Consider the following 22,708-nt stretch of genomic DNA (forward strand, 5'->3'; position numbering starts at 1 on the left):
ATCTATTGGCCTTTTTCATTTTAAAAGTTGCCCCACATAGAAGCCGTGAATAGCAAGGAGAGTATGTGATTGTGTATATGTGAGGAGTATGCCCAAAGGAGGAGGGTCGAGGGTGGGATGGGGGCTGTCTTCACATACATTCTGTACAGGTGAACGAATAGCTGCATTTATCTCAACGCAAGTATGTCACTTCACTGACATGTTTTGTGAAAGTATATGATCGTATAAGCCTCATTTGGTTGTTAAATATTTCAATATCTGTTTTTAAAACAACTTGTACCTGTATCCAATTTGGCAATATTCTTGTCTCTACAGATATGTAATGTATTTGCTCAACGATTAATCTAGGGAAGGTATCATTTTTTAATTGTAGAATGTGTGTGTCTGTGTGGTGTGTGTGTGTGAGTAGGTTAACATGAAGGACAGGGTGTGATAAGATAAGTACGTTTGAAAACAACAGAGTCAATTTCTTAAACTGATGAAGTCAAGCCATGGACTTTATTCTTATTAACAGATCACTGAAAAAAAAATTGCCGCCTGTCTGCAACTCCTATTTAAGTTTTGGTACAAAATGCCGCCCTGGGAGTGTCTACAACATTGGGTGTTACAGTGTTGTCAACCTGTATTGTTTGTTATCAGAACATTGAAGGGCATCACGGCCTGGAGTTCACATCTTACATTAAACAGCCAGACTTGGTGAATATATTCTGTGTATTCTGGTTTTACAACCGTCATTCCGATTTACACTTTATGGCATCAAAATTTTACTTTTTCAGAAAAATTAACTCAATTCTATTTTCACTCTACTCATTTTCATTGGTATAATAGTAATCTAACACTTTTATGTGAACATGAAGTTTTTTGTACGCAGTGTTTTCAAATAAAACAAACTTTATTTGATCAAAAACACATGAATTATTGTCACAGTCTTATAAACTTGAATGTTTCGATACAATTTAAAAAAGAACATACTTATTACAAATACAATACAATACAATAAAATACCATTAAAATAAATTTACGAATACTATGACATTTAATCTGTTGTTTTTATTTAATGCTCTGGGAATTACAATTAACTATATATGGTGTTGTCTAGGCAACTGCACACCAAGACATTTACATATTGTACACACAATAATACTTTACATGTAGACATTTATGTAGATAGAAAGTTTCTATAGTTTTCTCGCACATTTAATATTGAAAATAACAAAAAAAATGAACTCAACGGCACGTCTATTTACATCGTAAGTGGAGACAAAAACACTTGTAGAAATTAACAAAACAACAAAAAGTTGAAGATATCAATTGTGACATTCCAGAGTCTGAAAAAGAATTATTTGTTTGTCAAGCATTAAGTTAAAAACGGCTTTAGCATCGAAATGGCAATGAATGAACAGGATAAGTTGAAATGGCTTTGAGTATGGCTGGTATGCTGATATTAACTGGTATTTCACACACCTATACTTTTCTCTTTTTTTGGGGGGGGGGGGGGGGGAGACTCCAACATTTCACAGTGAAAAATCTGTATGTAGGTAGTTTTTAGTTGATGTTCAATTACGAACTGATTACCTAATATGTATTCAATATTTTCATCTCTTGGGAGACTATTTTATCTTTTTTTTGGACCTTTTTGGACTTTAATACTAATATTCAAGTCAATGTATCAAAAAGCATTCTTAAAAGATAAATTTGCAGATGTGTGATGTACAAACTAACAAATGTGAAAGACAAATTGCATTAAATTCTTAAATGAGTATTACGTCACTGTGGGGATGCAAATTTCGTTTCTTTTCAAAATGTTACAAATAATCGGTGCAAGACCATGTGAACCCATGGGTATGAAAAATAAGCATGTCATGTTGTTCTTTTTCATAACGTTCTTCAGTTTCCTTTTTGTTCATTCCTTTTGTACTATCTAAAATAATGCCCTATTAACATATCTTTGCCTGATTGAACACGTCTTCTTCTTTTTTTTTTGAGTAAATAAATAAATAAATCTAAAATTATTCTTGTATTTGTTAAAGTGAAATCTAAATTATTCTGACTTAGTCAATAACAAGGTGCTGATAAATAACGGTCTTGACAAAATAAATTAAGAGTCTAGTTGAAACACACAGAACAACACATAATACTGCATTGCCAGCCACATAGCACAAATGCTATGGACAACAAAACTACGAACACTACATTGGGATATTGTTATGTATTCTCATGCATTTAAGTGCTTCTACAGTATAAAGTGTTACAGTCTGTAACTGTGACTTAATTTTTTATGCAAATATCAATGTACAAAATTCACATACATATTTCAAGTTTAAACTTACAGATGAGCATGATTCTAACTGAGAAAGGGTTGGAGTTTTCTTGGACAAAGTAACAGCAAAATGTTTATTTCATTTCTGAAGCACATTTCATGTTAAAGTAACCATCGACAAACATTAAGTTACAGACTGTGTCCCTTTAAAGTAACCACCAAGAAGACTAAAGTTAGACTGCGTCCCTTTAAAGTAATCACTAAACAACTAAAGTCACAGACTGTGCCCTTTTAAATTTATCACCAAAGACAACTAGTTACAGACTCTACCCCTTTAAAGTAACCAAGACGACTACAATTACAGACTGTGTCCCTTTAAAGTAACCACCAAGAACCATACAGTTACAGCCTGTGCTCCTTTAAAGTAACCACCAGCACGACTAATGTTACAAACAGTGTCCCTTTAACGTTAATTTCAAAGTTCCTTACATTTACTGACAACACAAATATAATTTGTAAGCTGTGCAAACAAGTGTATTATTAAAAACTACCGTGAGTATTACATCTATCCATATTTTCATCTGTACTTGTCAACTAACCTCATTTCTTAACCTGATGTTGGAGACATCTATGGACTATCTCAAGCTCAAAATTTACCTATGTATGAAATCAACAACCTAAATTTTTTCCGAACAGTGCTTGCTTTATCTACCTTAATATACAACACTAACACATTTTTTAAATACATCTTCTGCATGCTGTATATACTTAACTGTACAAAACTAATCAAATATTTCCCCCCAGCTACCTCCACAAGTTTCCTTTTAACTTGTCCACTCGACTCTTCCAGACCATTCCTTGTCAGTAATTTCTTTCACACTAACCAACCGAGTGTATTTATACCATACTAACACAGAAGTATGCCCATTGTAGCAAGCACATATCTATAATTCTCTTTGACAGCAGTACATTGTACTGGCTTTGCCAGTAGTGTCTATGAATGTTGGTTGTGGAGACACATCTCTACACAATGAGGACATTTTTACTATAATGCCAATTTGAACCCTTTTTCATATTTATGATCTTTTGGTCCCCTTTTCATCATTTACAAAGACCAGTCACTTGGCAAGTCAATAGTTGGCGTAGTATTTCCACTACGACTCTCTGAAGTCTTAGACTGTGTGGCATTCTCATTAGCTTTGTCTATCTCTCCTATTTTTTGCATGCTGTTTTGTAGCCAGTTAGATTGCGTAAAATTGATCAGATTTGCCAAGTCTCCCACTTCTCCAAATCCATCACTTGGGGTACTAATTCTGCTACTGCTGGGACTCACATCTAGTGCATTTGAAAGTGAGAGGGGAGAGTCACTTGGCCTACTAGCACTTGCACTAGCTGTCCGTCTGTGACCTTCACTTGTTGTCGCTGTTGTACTCGTTGTGACAGTGTTAGGTACTGGACTTGTACGGTGTGATGACTGACTACTGCCGCTGCTGGTAAACTGGCCATATGGCATTGGGAATTCTGTGGGAGGAAAACCCATACTAGGTGGATACCCACCGGCACCTAAATGCGCCATGGGATTTAACAACATAGATGGTGTTGGCAGGATGGTATTCATTGGAGGTGGAGTCATACTGCTACCATGGCCCATTGTAGGCATACCAGGGACTGGAAAATATGCCAGAGGGTGACTCTGAGCCATAGGGTATGGGAGCCCTGGCAGGTTCATCATTGGGAATGGTAATGTTGTTGGCATTGATAATGCACTCATTGGTGGAGTTCTAGTGTCCTTTTTGTCATCACAGGAGGCAACGCTTGTGTGTTGAGTTGCAGTAGTGTTAGTATCACCATGACTACAAGAGCTTGATGTCTGACTGTTCACAGGGTCTGCAGTTGGTGATGAAGTAATCCTCGGTGTTGATATTGCCAAACCCTTACCACTGTCTGTGGTTGATGTAGCTGCTCTACTGATGTCTGAATTAAATTGACCGAGTGTCAGCTCACTAGGATTGTTAAAGCTGAAACGATCTGTACTCTGATTATTTGCATTGTCACTAGCTTGTTTGTCTGGCTTTGTTGCTGTGCTTGTCCTGTTTGCTGTTGATCTTGGTCGATCCGACGTGTTTTGGTTGCTGTTGATGTTTGAGGGGATCGACAGTGAAGGTGGTAGTGATGATGCTGATAACGATGACTCCTCTCTCTGCTGAGTTTGTTCATTGCTGTCTATACCAGAATCACTCAAATCAACGCCTGCAATGGTCTTACTAAGACCGGGTCTAACAGCAAATATCTTTCCATCCTGATTGCGTATGTATATACCTTTCTGTGTACGGATAATGTTAATTGTTTCTCCTGCACCAATGATTGGGGATGAAGTCGAAGTGGTTGACGTAGTGGTTCCAGGAAGACATATTGCTGAAAGAATAATATGTAAAAAACAAAAAAATTAGGCTGTCATAAAATATCATAATGGTTACAATATTTGTTTATCATTAATGTACTGAAAAACAGTTTGAACAATGTCTGAATTGTGAACTTTGATCCCTTCTACATGCACTTATTGGATAACTTTTACCGTTTATTATTGTTAAAAGTAGAAAAACATACAAAAATGTCAAGTGATACCACACCATCTTAAGTTATAAAGTTTGTGTGTTGGGCTATGCAAGGTATAACAGTATGTTTGGGGATGTTTATGGCAGATTCACAAAAGGTTCAATAATTTATACATTGTTATAATTTAGAAAAAATAAACACTACCCTACTTTCTGGTTGTTTTGACAAATTATTTAGTTACCTGTGGTTGTGACAATTTTTTGTACCGTGACGCCAGCCTGCTTAAGATTCAGTAATCTTTGTTTGACTTGATCACTGACTCCGACCCGACTGGCAGGTTGCATAGGTATGGGAGTGGTTTGCATCGGTCTCACACTGGCTACTGGTCTGTTCATAGTCATCCCGTGACCACTTGGGAATCTACAGAGCAAAAGAGATAAACATTTTTTTCAAGTTAAATTTGTTTAGTGTGGAGATTGAATTTATAACACAAGGAGTTTAGCATTCATCGTCTATCCTCAACAAGTCAGACAAGAATGACAGTGAGATGAGAATGACAGTAAAGTTGAGAAAACATATTATGGGATGTCATCACGTAGCAAATGTCACAGGAAGAACTCAAATTTACTGTAAATGCAAATCCTGTATTTGACATTCTCTAATCATTCTATGGGTGAGGTGAGGTGAGGTAAGGTGAGGTGGGGTTGGGTCTTGGTGATAATCACTCAGCGGTTGGATTTCAGTTTTGCCCCAGATTGGTGCAACTATCATTACTGTCCATTTACAAACAAATATGCTGGAGGCTTATACAGACTTAACCTTTGGTAACCCTCCATATTTCTTGGAACATCATATTTTACATGTAATTGACCTTTGAACTTTGACATTATAAAGATAACAGATTGTGAGCAATGAATAGATAATTCAACCATCAGGCCAGATCCTTACCTTGATAAGTGAAAGTTTTGTAATGATGGTGATGAGGACGTTCCAGCACTTGAAGCCTTGGGATAAAACGCAGCATAGGATGGACGTGAATAACTTATGTTCAATTTCTTCTCTGCTTCATAGCTCTTCTTGGCAGCCTTCTTCTCAGCTCTTGTTAACTTCAATTCACTTCTATCAATTAGCAGAGACTCATGGGTGAAGGGCTCCTGTAAAATGGCAGACATGAAGGAGATATAATCTAAGCTAACAGTGTAAATTAAGGTCGAATGTCAGGAACAAATTCCCTGAAAACAAAACATTCTCAAAATCGTTCTTAATTTTGCCATTTGAAAGCTTATTCCTGGTTATTTTGAAATCATGTGACAACATTGGAGTTCACCAGACCATCTTGTTTTCATGGATGTCAACAATCTTTTAGTATTAGTAGAATTCAGCAGCCATATTGGATTCTCAAATGGCTTCATTTTTATATCACTTTGACCTCTATTTCAAAACTTTGTGTGTTGACTAACTGCTTTTTTTCTTGAATTTGACTGAGAATGGGTTTAAGTTTTCTAGAAAAATACTACAGGAAAAGATTAAGACGTTTTGGGACAATCATAAAATGTCACACAAACTCAATAAATGAACTTAGTTCTTTCTGACCAAAAAACACCTTCCCCTACACAAACGTTCACAAGTGCAATATTGACACGTTTATGTATGGTGTATAACCATGGTGAAAACTGTAGTGGTCAAACCACTATGACTGACACAATTTCATTGATTGAGCTTGTGTGACATTATGTGATCATCCCTTACAGATGCATTTCAGAACTTACACCTGGAGATACAAAATCAGAGAAAAGATGTGTTACCTTGGAGATGAGCTGACTGTGATTATCACAAACATTAATTAAGATTGGATCATTATATTTCTTGGAATGATGGCTGAAATCTTCATAGGGCAGATCACTTTCATCGTATTCTAGTAACGATTCCACCTCTTTTTTTGTCAGGTTCACCTCTGGATTTAACTCATCAATGACACGGTCTACACAGTGAAACGAAAAAACCCAAAAAAAACATCAGATATTTATACTAATGACACTAAGATCTCTTAACAGCATAAATTGACTATCTCCATATTGGCTCCTAAAAATGGTCATATCATATCATTTTCAATTTCAATAAAAATACCACTGGAATATTTTGATGAAGCCTGTAGCGTGGCATAAACCAAACTGAGGATGGTCGACCTATTGAGTTAATTTGTTTTAAGTGAACACGTTTTTGACATTTGAATCCTTTGAAATGTGACACAAATCAAGTAAATTTATCTTGAGCACACCACTTTCAGTTTTCATCACATTCCTTTTGTCATTGCCACAAATTCACCTACATGGTTACATACTTGACCATATGTATAAAAGTGTGCAACTGTCAACCCATTTTTTAAGTTTCAGCGCTTAATACCTAACATTTGCTGTTGTCTACCGATTGTGTCATTATACAAAGTTGTGTCAGTTCTCGTTCTCTTACCTAACTTTCCCTGTAAAAGATTTTATCACTTCCAGCTGTATTACCTGGCTTTCCCTGTTTTCCAGAGATTCCAACATTTGTATATACCGTACACAATTTGTCAGTTCAAGTTCTCTTACCTGACATTCCCTGTTTTGATATCTGTCTGTCAAATATCTTCCTCTCCAATGTATTGTCTGACACCAGTCTGTAGACAAAACATTTCTTTTGTTGCCCGTAGCGATACACACGACAAACAGCTTGGGCATCATGGCACGGATTCCATGAGGCATCAAATACAATAACCCGATTGGCACCAACAAGATTGACCCCTAGACATCCAGCTCTGTAAGAAACATAACATGATATCAATATTATGTGATCACCTGAGGGATGTTGGTTTTTTGACAGAAGGAATTAATTGATTTTAAGAGGCTTCTTCGTTCATTAGTTATCGTCAAAATGTCTCATATGTATTTCTACAAAACCGTACATGTACTTTACTCTTTACCCTTCAAGTTTTGTTTATGTGCCAACCATCTACTCATTTCATCAACTTTGGCACAACATTTTGTGTGACATTATGGAGTTAAAATGATAGTTTAGACAAGAAACAATATTCACAGACTGAGACTTAATAAATACGCCATATCATAGTTTCCCACCTTGCAGTGAGAGAGAAGTGTCACAAGAGGGCGCCCCACTTTTTACAAAAAATGAGGGCCAAGTGTGGCTAACATAGGATGCCTTTTTCAAACATCATGAAGATAAAGTTACAGAAATACTGCTTCTTGATATCCTTAGCAGATGTTTGAAACTAACATTATAAGTGATCAGAGAATCAAGAAAAGAATTGTCTTACCTCGTTGAGAGTAAAAACAGCCATACAGAAGTGTTACTTGGTGAGTTGAAGTGTTTTATCATTTTCTCACGTTCCATGGGTGGACTGCTGCCATCAAGACCTACGGACAATGTAATCATTTCAAGTTGTTACTACTGTAGGAGAGGTTGAATCAAAGGCTAAAAATTGTGATTGCCATGGAAACAGCCTCCATTATCAATTGTCACATATTGTCATAGTAACAGCTCAACATCAGCCAAAGAACAGATGGTATTATTTTGAAACAACTACATGAGACATTGACAGAAATGGCAATTTTTTTACCTTCTCTCACAAAACTTTTCCTACATACACGTATATTTTTGCGTGTCAACTAATAAGTATTTAATTCTTGAGGGTATAAGGTGAGGAGCGTAATAATAACTCTTAAAATTTTAATGTATACTTACGGAAATATGACTTGTTCCTGATCCATTGTTGTGGCATATCTTCTGGTGCATTAGGTGGTTGGACTACATGGTGGTGTGCAAGGAATTTCTCTATCAGGGTAAGTGTACACAAACTCTGGCTGAATGGGATACAAAGTACATTTAATAAACTGTAAGTACTTTTCTTACAAATTTTAACTTTTCATGGATAACAATAAGTTATATTTGGGTTATTGGAAAAATGAAAGATTGTGTAGTTTGGCCACTGAGGGCGCTAGTCCGAAAATCTTTGGACAGCCTTGTGAACCAGAATGGTTATTGCTGTAGTGTACTTTGTGTAATCTACATTGTACCACAAGCAACAACAATAGCTTTAGTTTCAATCTAGCTTAGTTTATCAACAGCACATTCTCCCTAGTAATATTTTGATGCTCACCTAAAGACTAAACATTTGTCTCCTTTGGCCATTGCACCATCCAGTATTTGGAAGAGTATGACCATCTTGTTGCTGTTAGACAAGACATTAGCTTTGTAGTGCCTCATCACATCAGTAGCCTGGATGATGACAAAAGAAAGAAGCAAAACTGTAAGTATATCAATCATTCAAGCCATCAATCAGGAGTATCTTCAATATGCCAGAATTCAAAGTAACATTCTCGTAAGTTAGAAATGTGCCTAGGGACCGATTTCCATGAAAATTAAAAAATCTCTACAAACTTTACCATAAGAAAGTTTGTTTTCGATCCTTTTGGAATGATGAAAGTAATTTTGGATTCGTCATTTTGTTTTAGAGGAAACTAACTATATTGTATTTTTCCCATTGAGTGAACACAGAGTTTGGCGGCCATTTTGGATTCTAAAAAATAGTTTTTTTTTAATAATATCATTCGGACCTCTGTTAAACAAATGTGCCTGGCAAACCCTGATTTTTTCCTTTATTTGATCTGCGAATGGCTTCAACAAAGTAAACAATTCCAAACATGTACATTTCAAAGAATTCAACTCAAGCAATACAAAAGAAAACATGAATGCACATTGTTGAAAACTACAAGGTCACACCTACCCAATCTAGAGATATCATTTGCTGTATTTTCTCAGCTAACTGATCAACTTTAGTTTTTTTGACAACTTCTTCAGCCAGAGAAGCACTAGAAGCTGATGATTTTAGACTTGCACTTGATGAGTTGCGGTTAATGTTGGGTGATGCTGACCGTGATGCTACATCGGGAAGGTCAAGGTCAGTGTCGATATCAGCTGATTCTGCTTCGGATCTCTGCTGAATTGTTTGATAGAGGACATCTGGATGATTCCATATCTGAAATTACACAGAATAGGAATGTATATTTAGTGTAATGGGTAAGCATGTAGCTATACTGTAACAAACCTTTTTACATTTGAGTCAGACCACAAATACAACCATGGCAAGGCAACTATCGACTAGCTAACACAAATTAAGACTATAACTGTTATTGCACCATGTTGATATAAGATACCAACTGGCTGCATTGATGTAAGTATAATGCTCACAGTATGGTGACAGAGCTATGGGGATGCTAACCTAGACTCTAGGCTTGTACTGATTCGGGCTATTGGCTACTATAACTTTGGGTAATAGCCCACATTAACTACAAACCTAGCGTCTCTAGACTATAGAGCTGTTCAATAGCCAAAACAAAAGACGACCTCCATCTCATCCCTTATGGCTCCCTTGATTAGATGGTGTTAATGCAAAATCCTGGGATTGAATCTTGAGCCTTCAAAATACAACATCTTTGCTTTACGGAAAACAATTTATCACATTAGTAGGTTAGATGCAATGGATTCCATACCTTACAACACACAGAGAATGCACGGATCGGATTTGACGAACACCAACCACTCGATCCACTTTCCTTGAAGTAGTACATAAATCTATGATACAATACTCTCTGCATTGGTGTTAGTCGGACTAGTATCACATGCTCTTCTTTGCTTGGCAGGGTTCGTTGTAATACAGAATGACTTCTCCGTTGTACAAAGCCCTCAAGTAGGCTATGCAACACATGGGCTCTGTACTGCATCATCTTAATATCCTGTTTAGGTTAAAACAATTGGAGAATATCATTAGAACCAGCAACCATGGCGTATTCACCTGGTATAATTGATATAATGACAGTTGTATGCTGATCTAGGAAGACCTTCCATTTTGTAAAGTGTTGAAATTTGTATGAATGTTCTGTAAATCGTGTTTCTCACAGTTGGCTTTTGAGATCTTTTGGTTTTGGATTGATATGAATGGAATTGTAGATTAACAAAATTATGTCTCTCTGTTTTTAACTTCATTTTGTTCTTCAATGGAAACTATTGTTGGTACAAAAATTTGACATTATTCTCATGAAAAGTATTTCTTACAATGCCAATGAGAGAAACACAGAGACAGGACTCAAAATTAGTGGTACATGTAGTCGAAGGCACAGAGGCTACTAAAACATTGTATCTAGACTAGCAAATTTATAAGGTCATCGTATGTTAGACCAATGGGAATCAAGTAGTTCGCATGGCTAAATCTCACTTGCAGTAGTCCATTGAAGACAAACTGACAAATTTATATGGTGGTAGTCTGTTAGACCAATGGAAATAAATAGAAAACTGTATATGTACATTGTAGCTAAAACAGTTCTCTTGGCTAAATATGGCTGCCAAGCTCAGAAGTTAAATTCGAACCCTGCAGAGATGATCACATAACATGAGTTGTAATAGTATCCCTACTTTTAATACAAAATGGAAAAAGACAGGAAGAACATTGCCATCATCACATCAAGACACTCACAGGTTATCTTAATTGCTGGAATGCTAGGAAGAAAACTGTACAGTTGAGTGATGTCGTGATAAAGAATGAGAATATTACATTTTGTACCATGTGACATCATGTATGTAACTTACCTTGTATGTACTATCGACACACTGGCCATTCATAATTGGTCTCTCAAATAAGTTACAGAACTCGGCTTTAGTTCCGAGGAAATTGGGACGTACAAAATCTACCATACACCAGTATTCCAAGAGGTTATTTTGGAGAGGGTAGCCTGTCAATACTACTCTACGTCTGTAGGGGAAAACAAAGCGACATAATGATACTCAAGAGTGAATACATGACAAAATATCAAGAAGAAGTGAAGCAGTTTTTAGCATGGAGCTTCCAATCTGTCTTGGTCAATGATGACAAATTCTATTGTTACAACTGACCACTAGGTGGCGGTATGATCAGCAGATTGTAGATGTTAGGTAGTTTTGCAATCTGTTAATCTGAAATGTAGTGTCTGATGTTGATAGCCTCCCTGATCTTTCTCAGAACATCTACAATCGGTTGATCATACTGCCACCTAGTGGTCAGCTCTATCTATGGAAAATGTCATGCTGATGAAGATTGAAAGCTCAATACTACAAGAACTATGAACTGCTAGGGCATTATAACCTGTAAATTCATTTGATCTCACCCAGATGATGAATATTTTTGGTCATCAGTTTACCTTGTTTGGATATTCTTCAATGTCTGTGAAATGCTAGCATGACTGTTCTTGATTCTGTGGCCTTCATCACATATTACTAGATCTGGTCCTGGGTACACCAGCGCTTTTTGTATAGCTGCAAGTAATAACAAGAACAACAATAGATAAGAAATAGAATGAGATTAGATCGTCATTGTCATTTTACTGGAGGAGTCATCATTGCAAACCATGGCTTCTTTTACGGCACCGTCGAAACGTGCCATAGGCATGATGGGGTAAGTAAGGGTCAGTGTTTGTAGTAAATGGAATGACATCTACATGTAGGTCATGAATTATATCAATAAGAACTATTTTTTTCAATTATGTACTTCATCTTAACAGTTATTACTTGCTGAAGTCTTGGGGCTTGATTTGCTAAACATCTCTATAATACAAGACAAGGCAATTGCTATCATCCAGCATCTGTGCATTTTAATGCTAACACTACATGTACAGCCATGGTCTCTCCGATATGTCTATTTCAGGCATTCACAGAAGATCATGTAATGAACACTGCCTTAGTTTGAGAGAGGACCTCAAGGAAAAAAATGTCCACCTTGGGACATTGGAAGCTTTCAGAATCAATACACAATTTACAATGTACGTCATTCCCCACCTAATGTACATTTCATGCTTGTGAGCGCATGTTTGGTGGACGTGTGCAGTAGTTAGTACATATGTTTGATCTATTCTGCATACTGGTTATTTAGTTTATAGGGTTGAATCACCTATCTCAAAATTTAAATGCTGATATAGCTGATGTAGTTCAAAACATCTGTTCATACTTTAATTTAGGGACTGTTTTAATGATAGTATACTTCCAATATTAACTTTTACAGATATGTTTAATAAAGACACAAGTAGCTATATGACTGCCACTTTTCACAAACTACATGTACATGGCCTCTTACCTGCAACCATTTCTGCTTTCCTATCTTCTTCTTCCAGGTCTATAACAGTTTCAGTTTTCTTATCTGGATTCTTGCTCTTCTTCTTTTTCCGAGCACCAGTAAATTTCTTTATTGTTAAGAGTCTGTACATTTCATAGCCCACTAAAAGAACTCCTCCATTGCTATACCAGTCAGCTGCATGACACAATACATACTTTTAAGTGTATACTTTCAAATGAGTTGTATCTGTGTTATGTGCATGCTGTCACGTACTGTATGCAGTCAACATTATTTTTTTATTGCAACTGTAAATTTATTATTCAAATTCAAACTTTTGAGCGTTATGTGCATATCGTAAGTCAAATTTTTTTACCATTGCAATCTGTTCATGTAAGTACACAAGTATGTAGTCTGTAAGATACGACATTCGTGCCATGGCGCTATCAGCTGGTGAAAGGGGTTGGCTGATGTGTGAGGGCGCACCCAACATGGCATATCTTACAGACTAACAAATACCAGTAATTGCTTTTAATCACAAGTAATCACACAATTTAGGCATGGTGATGATGTTTCAATATATTGGGGAGGTGATAGCCACAGGCACAAACTGGAAGTGACATACTGATCACTCGTCTTACCCAGTGTATTTAACAAATCACTTTTTTTCTGCAAAATAACAAACTTATGTTACTCATTTTTTTTTCTTCAGTTTTTTTTTTCCAGTAGAAAAACCACAGTTTTGTTTCAATCTAAACTAAATACCTATTTCTCATCCATCATGACTACCACATTTACAAAGTCAAAGAACTCACCTAGAACCTTAGCTCTGGTTGTAGTCGTCTTGTGATTGTCACTGACTAGATACAGATTGAAGTCTCTCTTTTGTACATCATCCGAATCATCTTGTACCTTGGCTGGCAACCACATGTCAAACTCTGATACCCAGTTTTGAATGGTGTTGATGGGTACAATACAAAGTACACATTTGGCAGTGGTGTGGCGTAACAAAACATCAATAAATGAGATAACCTGTATTGTTTTGCCAAGACCCATACTGTGTGCCAGAATACAACCAAATCCACTACTTCTGTCATATCTGTACACTGATTCCACTAAGTTGTCGTATAAGAAGCGAATACCACCAACCTATGCAAGGGAAGATGTCAGAAAAGTGAGTTGGAAGAATTCAAGTGCACATGTATCTACTTGTACCATATAGCACATCTACAATGTGCATACACATTATACCTCAACAATGTACGTAACATTTCATTTCTAAATGAGAGCGGCCATCTTTGAGGCCATCAAGCAGATTCTAATACAGCCAGTGACAGGTAAGCATTTACAAGTGGAACTTTTTATAGACCGTGAATGTGTGCTTTTGTGTAAAGATGCCATAAAACTGTTCTTATCGAATGATGGAATGTAATACTTGTCTCTGTACTTCCAATACACTGTGCCAAATGTTATCAATCTCATTCATTCATTTGTGTACTTTTCCTGTTTTGTAACAAGTTTTGCTTGTAAATGTTTACTTGTCACTGGTTGTATAATGTGATAATATGGCAGGTGTGAAATACATCATCTAGATTTATCACATATTTGATTTAGTTACAGAACGGGACACATTCAAACATCTCAATACACTCTAAAATCCTTTCTACTGTATTCATTCCATTTCATATCATGTTAATACATCAAGTTGCAGTTACCTACGTTCCAACCAATTCACAGGTAAGCATTGCAAGAGGGTGCCCCAGATTTGACAACGTGAGAGTTCACATTTTCATCACGGCTGATGCGATGATTATATGACAATGCATTTATCAGTGAATAAAATGTGTGTGAAAGAGCTTATGTACCTTGGGGACAAATTTCTAAACTCTACCATACAAAATTTTGCACCTGGTCCCCTTAAAACAATAAAAGAAATTTGGTTGTTTCCAAGGTAATCGTCAATCTTACATTTTCCAACAGAGTTAACACAGTATTCGGTGGCCATATTGGATTGTAAAATGACTAAATTTTGATGTCATTTTCACCTCTTTTTCTCAGAATCTGTATAGCAATCTCAGAGTTTTATTTATTGATTTTAACTGAAAATAGTAAGTAATTAAGTAAGAGCAACAGGTTGTAGACTTTATTTCCAAGGTGCATTCTATTACAGTATTACAGGTAGTGGCTAGGAATGTTTTGTGTTACAATGTACTTGTGGTTGCTAATAAAACAGTACAGTCAGGGCAGCATGGAAAATGAGTGGTGAGCTACAACACTTAACTATTCTGGCCCTCATTTCTGACCCCCAACATTGCTTTCAAACCGTACTCCTTGAGACAATATCTTTTATCTTTCCCTTTCGACCAGAATGAGTATTCCTATTTATTTATTTATAAGTACACTACCATCTATGTGTTTCCATGGCGATAATAACTGTTACAGATTCTCTTGACAACAGCCAAGATTACAATGCAGTCTTCTTACCTGGTGTGGTTTGACGGCTTTAGCCAATTGTGGTGCTAGATAGATATCACTTTCTGTTGGCGGATGATTGATATTTACCAGTATTCTACCAAGAGCATCTCTTTGATTTCTCTCATCATTTGTATGCTGACCGCTATTCTCCATGTCATCAGCAGCATCATCACTGTCGGTTTCCATGACAATTTCATCATCTGAACTCAATATTTCTATCACATCTATGGAGGAAGATGACACACCATCATTAGAACAGTTTTAAGATGCGTTATGATTTTAGAAAATTATAAATATTTCTGAGTTGAAACCTAATAATTTCTGAAACCAGTTGAAATACCACATCTTAAAACTTCCTATTTCCCAGTTTCACAATGTGACATGAATAACCAAACTTTTACAGTTGGAGAATTCTTCGTCTTTTTTTTTTTTTTTTTTTTTTACACTTTTTTGTTTTAGTTATAAATTCCATTTCAGTCAGTTAATCAACAAAGCAAAGACATAAAACTTCGTACCATACCTGTTTGTTTTTTAACTACCGATCTGTTTTTACTAGCTGGATCTTCTTCACTTCCACTACTGTTATCTAATACAATACATTCTGGTTCAATTTTCTTAGATAGAGGTGCTTTTGGCAGCAGTGGCAGTACAAGTTTAGCTTTGGCCTCTTCTCTTTCCCTCATAACACTCTCAGAAAATGCTGCAACTGGCTTATCTGTAAAATGGCATATGAAATTAGTACATGTACTTATAGAATAGCAAATCATGGATCATGATGAGATTTAACAGTTCTTAAAATAGACTGTCCTGTATTATACCTAACCTTTGACTGTGAATTGATGTGACAACAGATAGATTGCCATAAATTTGTAAAGGAACGACAGGAGTACATTCAAAAACAAAACATGGAGTGTTCAAAATCACTCTCAGGTAGCTTCACATACTATAGGTTTGTACATGGACAGTGTGTGTACAATGAAAACAAACCCTTCTGTGGTAAAAGTCAACCAACCAAATGCATATGCTGTAGGCTTGTGCTGGGATAGTGTGTGTATGATGAAACCAAACCCTTATGTGGTAAAAGTCATGTGCTATACTGGCTTGTACTGGCACAGTGTGTGTACAATGAAAACAACATCCGTCTGTCTTTAAAGTCAATCAAACTTAGATATAATTTTTTTGAATAGTTGCAATGATTTTTTTGCATCAACATTGTTCTTACACTCAGCAAGACTGTCATGGTAAAACTGATTTTTCAAAACTTGTTATCGGAGAGGTACTTCACAGACAGGCATGTCTTTGGCATGTTTAAATACCCAGATGTCTGGCAGTCAAGGATAAAATGCGAGGATAAAATCAACAAGAATGTTTGTATTGTTACCATACCTAATAAAGCATTGAGATGAAATGCCAAAGATGATGATGGCACAGCAGGTTCTGGGCTGGTCACTTCTCTTGATTTTTGAAATTCTAAAAGACGTTTTTTTCTTTGCTCTTCTTCTAACTGTGCTGCTAAAGTATTGGCTGTCAGTTGACCTTCAGTTAAGAGTTTCCTGGAGAAGAAATAAGACAAGATAAGATGAGATAAGATAAGATAAGATACCAATCTATTTAACTGCAAGCATCATAATATGACAGAACCCCATGACACGTGAGTGCAAGTGTGGCATCCACATGGTAGATGTACTTACACGATTGCTTGCAGTGTTCTCTGTGCCCATACTTTCATGAGTATAGTGAGTGCAAGTGCAGCAGAAAACACTGCAAGCATGAATTCAAATACCCCCGAGTACCCAAACTGGAACTCGCATGGCATGATGGGGGTTCAGTTATTATCAAATATGTTTATCTCAAATGGCAAATTTCCATAAAAATCATACTTTGCAATCATGTAATTTCGTGTGTAGTGAATGATCGCGTCCTCATTTGAGTATCACTTGCATGCAGGTATGCAATAATGTTTTCGGTATTGCACTGCAGTGAAAATACCACTAGAATGTGCATGCACTAATGCAAGTAATCACTGGTACATACATAATGATTTAAATGATCAGATATTGTAATTTTCATACCTGCCATGTAAACACAGGTATGGAAAAATATTTACATTAAAAAGTTTCTTATCTCCTAACAGTGTATCACTTATACATCCATGAAGTAACTTGAACAATTACAAAATACACTTACTTGATATTTCTTCTCTTATTTGCTGGCTTATTCTTCTTCTTTTTCTTGGGTTCACTTTCTCCATCTGCATTTTTCTTTTTCTTTCTCTTCTTTTTCTCTCCATCTTTGGCACGAGACTCGTTAACTTTTCTCTTCCGTTTAACTTTCTTGTTAGTTTTCGTCTTACTACTGCTATTATCATCGTTATCATCATTACTTAGAAGTTCTTGAGGTACACTAACAAATGCAGAGGACAATTTGGGTTCACAAGGAACACTTTCGCTACTGCAGGTATGTGTCTGATTACTGGTACTGTCTGGATCTGTGGTGAAATCTATGGAACCTAAAGTCATAGGACTGTCTTTGTCTTGACTATTAGTGTCTGAGGCCTCATCACTAAGTATGGCCTCATCACTGAGTAAGGCTTTGAATGAAATACCTTTATCCGACTCCTCAGATTGGGCTGATTGTGGTTGTGATGAACAAGAGGATGATAGATCAGAAATGTCACTTTGTAAGCCACTAGGCAAAAACTCCTCTTCTTCCGAGTCAGTAAACATGGCTGACTCCATCTCCATGGTGATTCTTAGATCCTGGAAGAGTCAGATTCAGGAATAATGGTTCTTCTAATCTGTAATAAGATACAACATGGGTAAAAATTTGTTAGTACATGTACAAGTACTCATACAAAAATTATAAAGGTGTTGATGGTGGTGTGGTGGTAAGGGTGGGGGGGGGGGAAGAGATATTTTCACTAAGGTTTTGGAACTCTGTTTTATTGATGGAAAATGCTATAAAACACACAAAGATTTCAATACCTCGGGGTCATGCCATAATTTTTGCATTGAACTCATGTGAAATAATAAATTATACCCTGGGAATACAGGTTGATTTTATCTCTTCACATTGTACATGTGTGTCCCTAAGAAAGCACTGCTGGGGTTGGAGAAGCTACATGTATAACTGTTAAGATAGGTCACGTATAGTAGAACCCACTATTCTAAAATGGTCTCTGCAAAACCTTGGCAAGTCAAGGAGGATTACTATCTCTAACACATTAATCACGTGTGTCAAGGCACCTTTACCTGTAACCCCAGTCTCTATGACTTTTTGCTAGTTATCATTAATTTGCATCTGCTGTAAAAATACACCAAACCTTTAAAGGAAATAATTCAATCCTTGGTGCTATTCATTACATGTAGCTGAATCAACTCTTTACTATTCAAAGTTGGTAGTCATACTGTATACACTAACTTGATGTCTGTATGTAAACAGTCACAAATCGGCCACCAATTGATCACTTGTTTGTAAAGAAAACTTGGAAATTTGTGGGATATCAACAGAGCTTGATCAAAATGTGGTGATGTAAAATAAAATTTACAGGTGATAATTATAAAAACATATTGTACTGTAGTAAGTCAAAATTAAGAACAGATATTACAAAAGAATAATCCTGACTTTCAGTTGCATCCCCTCCCCCTCCCTCCCTCCCCCAGGGGTATGAACAAATTTAAATTGTAAGTCTAAATAGAGTTTGTTCCATTTAAGAAAGTGCCAGGACTCAGTGTACATCATCACATGAGTTTCAATGCACGTCCCCCACCTCTATAATATGCATACATGTATGTATGTTGATAAAATATGCCATCACATGTAATTTCAGTGCAAGGCCAACATGCATGATTCATTTGTCAACAAAATTAGATTTACATGTACATGTATGCGCACCAGATTTGTACAGAGCTCTACACAGGATACTTACATGTTTTGCTATAATATTAATGACCATGAAAAGAGACAAAATACACAAGGACACTATTCTTATTTTACATACAATGTACATATTTAGCAAAGGTGGTGGTCAGGTATTATATTTTCACAAGATTATTAGTAATAACGGTCAATATATCATTTTTCCTCTGGTTAGTGTCTTAATTCTAAAATACAAATGTATGACAAAACTTGTCTCATTCAAACTACTGTTTCTATTGATTGGTCTTATACAACAATGGGCAGCCAGTCTATGGGTTACGTAAGGCAACCAAGGCCATTATATAAATACATGTACATGTACCCCAGCATGTCATCTGTACTTTTCTGTGAGATTGTATAACTTAGTACACCATTATACACATGTACACTGTTCCATTGTTCAATGTGATAATTAAATTCAGAAATCGTAGTATTGAAATAACTATTAACAAATATTTTACACACACAGGAATACTAATAGCATCTTTCAAGTTCAAGAATAAGCTACATGTACATATCCAATGCTTGTTAATCATACACCTTCAAGGAGTAATTTTACCCACTTTTTCATACCTCTGCATATAAACAGGAAGCAACGTGTAAAATCTATCTAATTTTAGCCAAAACACTGAAGGTACTATTTTGGTCGATGTACACATCCAATTATCCATATGTGTAACTAGCTACGCCTTCCGTTATCAATATTGGGCCCACGCTAGGTATGCTTGTAATTACAAAATTATTATCAAAACATTTTTCTTAATGAATTCTGGACAATTTTGTCAAGTACCATAGTACTCACCACACACTAATACATGTGCATCAATTACATGTAGAATGAGATACCACACAACTTGACAGTGCTCTATCATGGTTTCTCCAATACACTGGCTTAAGTAATACTGAGGCTGCATGATGTATATGACGTAAAGGTCAAAAAGGGTCATGTGCATAATTAGTTTGCATAATCACATATAATTTGCATGTGACTATGTTAAAAGTTTATACTATGTGTATGCAAATACTAAATATTTGTATCTCACTACAATACACTTGTATAATTTTGCAATTTTCAAAAAAAAACTGTTATCAGTTTTTCCTTCTAACATCAAAGACTACAGAAAATGTGATGTGGATAAGAACTTGACGTCCTGTATACATGTATATGTATGTGTAAGTCCATTTTCTATTGACTATTCAAAACGTAACTTGATTCAAAACTTGCTGATTTCAGATGACTATTGGTACAGAACATTTCAAAAGGTAAAATATACAGAATTCAAAATTATGATCTTGAAAGTTGAATTGTGTACGACTTTATCATTCTCACAAGTCAGTGCACATATCTCTACTGAACCAACGACCTCTTGACGTATACATGTATGTTTTGTATGGTGCTGTAAAGAGGGTTGTAGTTTACCACGCTGGACTCTATGGGAAAGTTGGATATATTGTATTGTCAGTGGCTATGTCAATGCTAGGGCACTGATATGATGTTACATATAGTTGAGATCTCACTACAAGGCGTAAAAAAAATTGTGTGGTTCCGATTACATATTTTAGAATAGATAGATTTTTTATTTTATTTTTTAGATTTTTTTTTTCATATGTGTCTAGCTTAGGTAGTTATGTTTTCTGTTGTTTTCCATATGGTCTCTGTGTTATTGGTTTCTTCTCATCAGATGTACAGCCATTACAGTTTGGAAGAACAGTTTTATATTGTCCTTTTAAGTTGATTTCAGTTTCCACATCCACTATTTCTTGCGAGACTTCACATGATTTTCGGGTGTGTTTTGTTTAGGGTCGCCATGAAAAACTAGTTGGGGTCGGGTAACTGGAACCAAACAACTTTTTTTAGGACTAATACATAATCATGGCTACTACTACTAGTAGTACTAGGGTGGTAATACAATACACATCATTTCATTTTTGCCAGGGACCAAGTCTACCACTACACACATGGGCACATGTACACTAAAATAGTTCATATTGGGTTTCAAATAATATACAGTGTGTATACAAATACTGTAATTGTAAGCATAATATTACTGACTAAATATCACATGACTGTGATGACAATCACAAAAGCTGATGACTACGTACTGAGGGAGTTCCCCTCCCCTCAGTTTACAGTACAAAGCCATACTTGCTACATTACAGTTCCTGTGACTTTTGGATATATAACCTATGACATGACAAGGTCAAAATAGACATATAAAACTTTGCTACTAAGAGATGAAAGTTACTGGCAATGGTCTAAATACCGTTACCCTACAGGAAGTGTACGCTATTACGGTATATGCCGCTACTCAAGAAATTACACCTACATGTAAATGACATTGATAATCGACGTAAAAACTTAAAAGGCATTCATGAAAAATCGAAATTATGTTCACTCATAATCAAATGAATAATCTTGTGACAATACAGTACCTATATTCAATACTACAGCACCATGGGAATCCATGGCTACGACGACGTCGCACCCTGCACCGTACACGATTCTAACAGGGCCAGACGATTGAATTGACGGCAATTATTTACATAACACTGTCGATAGGTCACGTTGCCTTGTTGGCACACACGTTACGTATCACGCTGATGTGAAGTCACAGTGAAATCGGAGAGAGTTAATAGTATTTCGTGAACACTTACTTGACAACCTTCTCTGTGATGACGGGTGTATGATATGTGTTACGACTGGCTGGATAGTCACTGTCAGATTGTTTCGTGGAAAGGGGACTTGGATCTCGTTTCTGATGAATGAATTGTTAATGTTATATAAAGGCCCATCGGAACAATAACACATCAATACCTGTTAAACCTAGGAATTTGTCTACGTCGGAACAACATAAGGCCATGTAGAGTACTTTACCTGAAAACATAACTTGAGAGAGTCCACTTCTTTCCTCCCTATCACTTTCAAAGAGCGATCACCTTCAAGTTCAAGGTTCCTTTGTTGTACGAAGCTTCTTGAATATCCGGTTGAGAATGAGTCAACTACTTCCTGTGTGCATGTACCGGGCGATCTGGGAAATAAAAAGTGGTATCTTCCATATCACTGCGCCCTCAACTACGTAACCGACTAAAGCTTTCGTAACATGGTATATTGTAAACAAAAATTGAGCTTAAATTTAGGGAGCGATCAATTTTTACGGTCGAGGTAGGCCGGTGACTTTTTGTTCGTGTCGTACTTAAAGTTAGTGACCCTCTGCAATTCATCCACAAAACAAACAACCCCCTCTGATAAAAGAAAAAAAACCACTGACACCCCCAGCTGTTAACAAGAAATATTCTTCTTAATTGTTCCACCGCACACTGCATAGTCATTACAATTCTGCCGATGCTAAAAGTAACACCTTTTAGCA

General features: G+C 36.3%; 1 protein-coding gene across 2 annotated transcripts; it reads right to left on the minus strand.

Annotated features, from left to right (window-relative positions):
- Positions 1-484: 484 nt before the first annotated feature.
- On the minus strand, positions 485-22,358 carry LOC144441224 (helicase ARIP4-like). 2 transcript variants are annotated; one of them, XM_078130784.1, is made up of 19 exons: positions 22,216-22,358; positions 17,610-18,219; positions 16,809-16,975; positions 15,943-16,137; positions 15,432-15,646; positions 13,763-14,096; positions 12,972-13,145; positions 12,043-12,157; positions 11,456-11,618; positions 10,363-10,605; positions 9,597-9,848; positions 8,970-9,088; positions 8,555-8,673; positions 8,127-8,226; positions 7,405-7,610; positions 6,622-6,797; positions 5,765-5,970; positions 5,058-5,236; positions 485-4,675 (listed from the first exon to the last, which is right to left on the minus strand). In XM_078130784.1, the coding sequence occupies exons 2-19, from the start codon at positions 18,164-18,166 to the stop codon at positions 3,366-3,368; spliced, it is 4,830 nt and encodes a 1,609-aa protein (XP_077986910.1). In that variant the 5' UTR covers positions 18,167-18,219; positions 22,216-22,358; the 3' UTR covers positions 485-3,365. The 2 variants fall into 2 exon arrangements, with proteins under 2 accessions (XP_077986910.1, XP_077986918.1); XM_078130792.1 differs by lacking the exon at positions 22,216-22,358 and adding an exon at positions 21,996-22,206.
- Positions 22,359-22,708: the final 350 nt, after the last annotated feature.

The sequence above is a fragment of the Glandiceps talaboti genome, chromosome 1 (assembly GCF_964340395.1).
Source record: "Glandiceps talaboti chromosome 1, keGlaTala1.1, whole genome shotgun sequence".
In the NCBI taxonomy this organism is placed as follows: domain Eukaryota; kingdom Metazoa; phylum Hemichordata; class Enteropneusta; family Spengelidae; genus Glandiceps; species Glandiceps talaboti.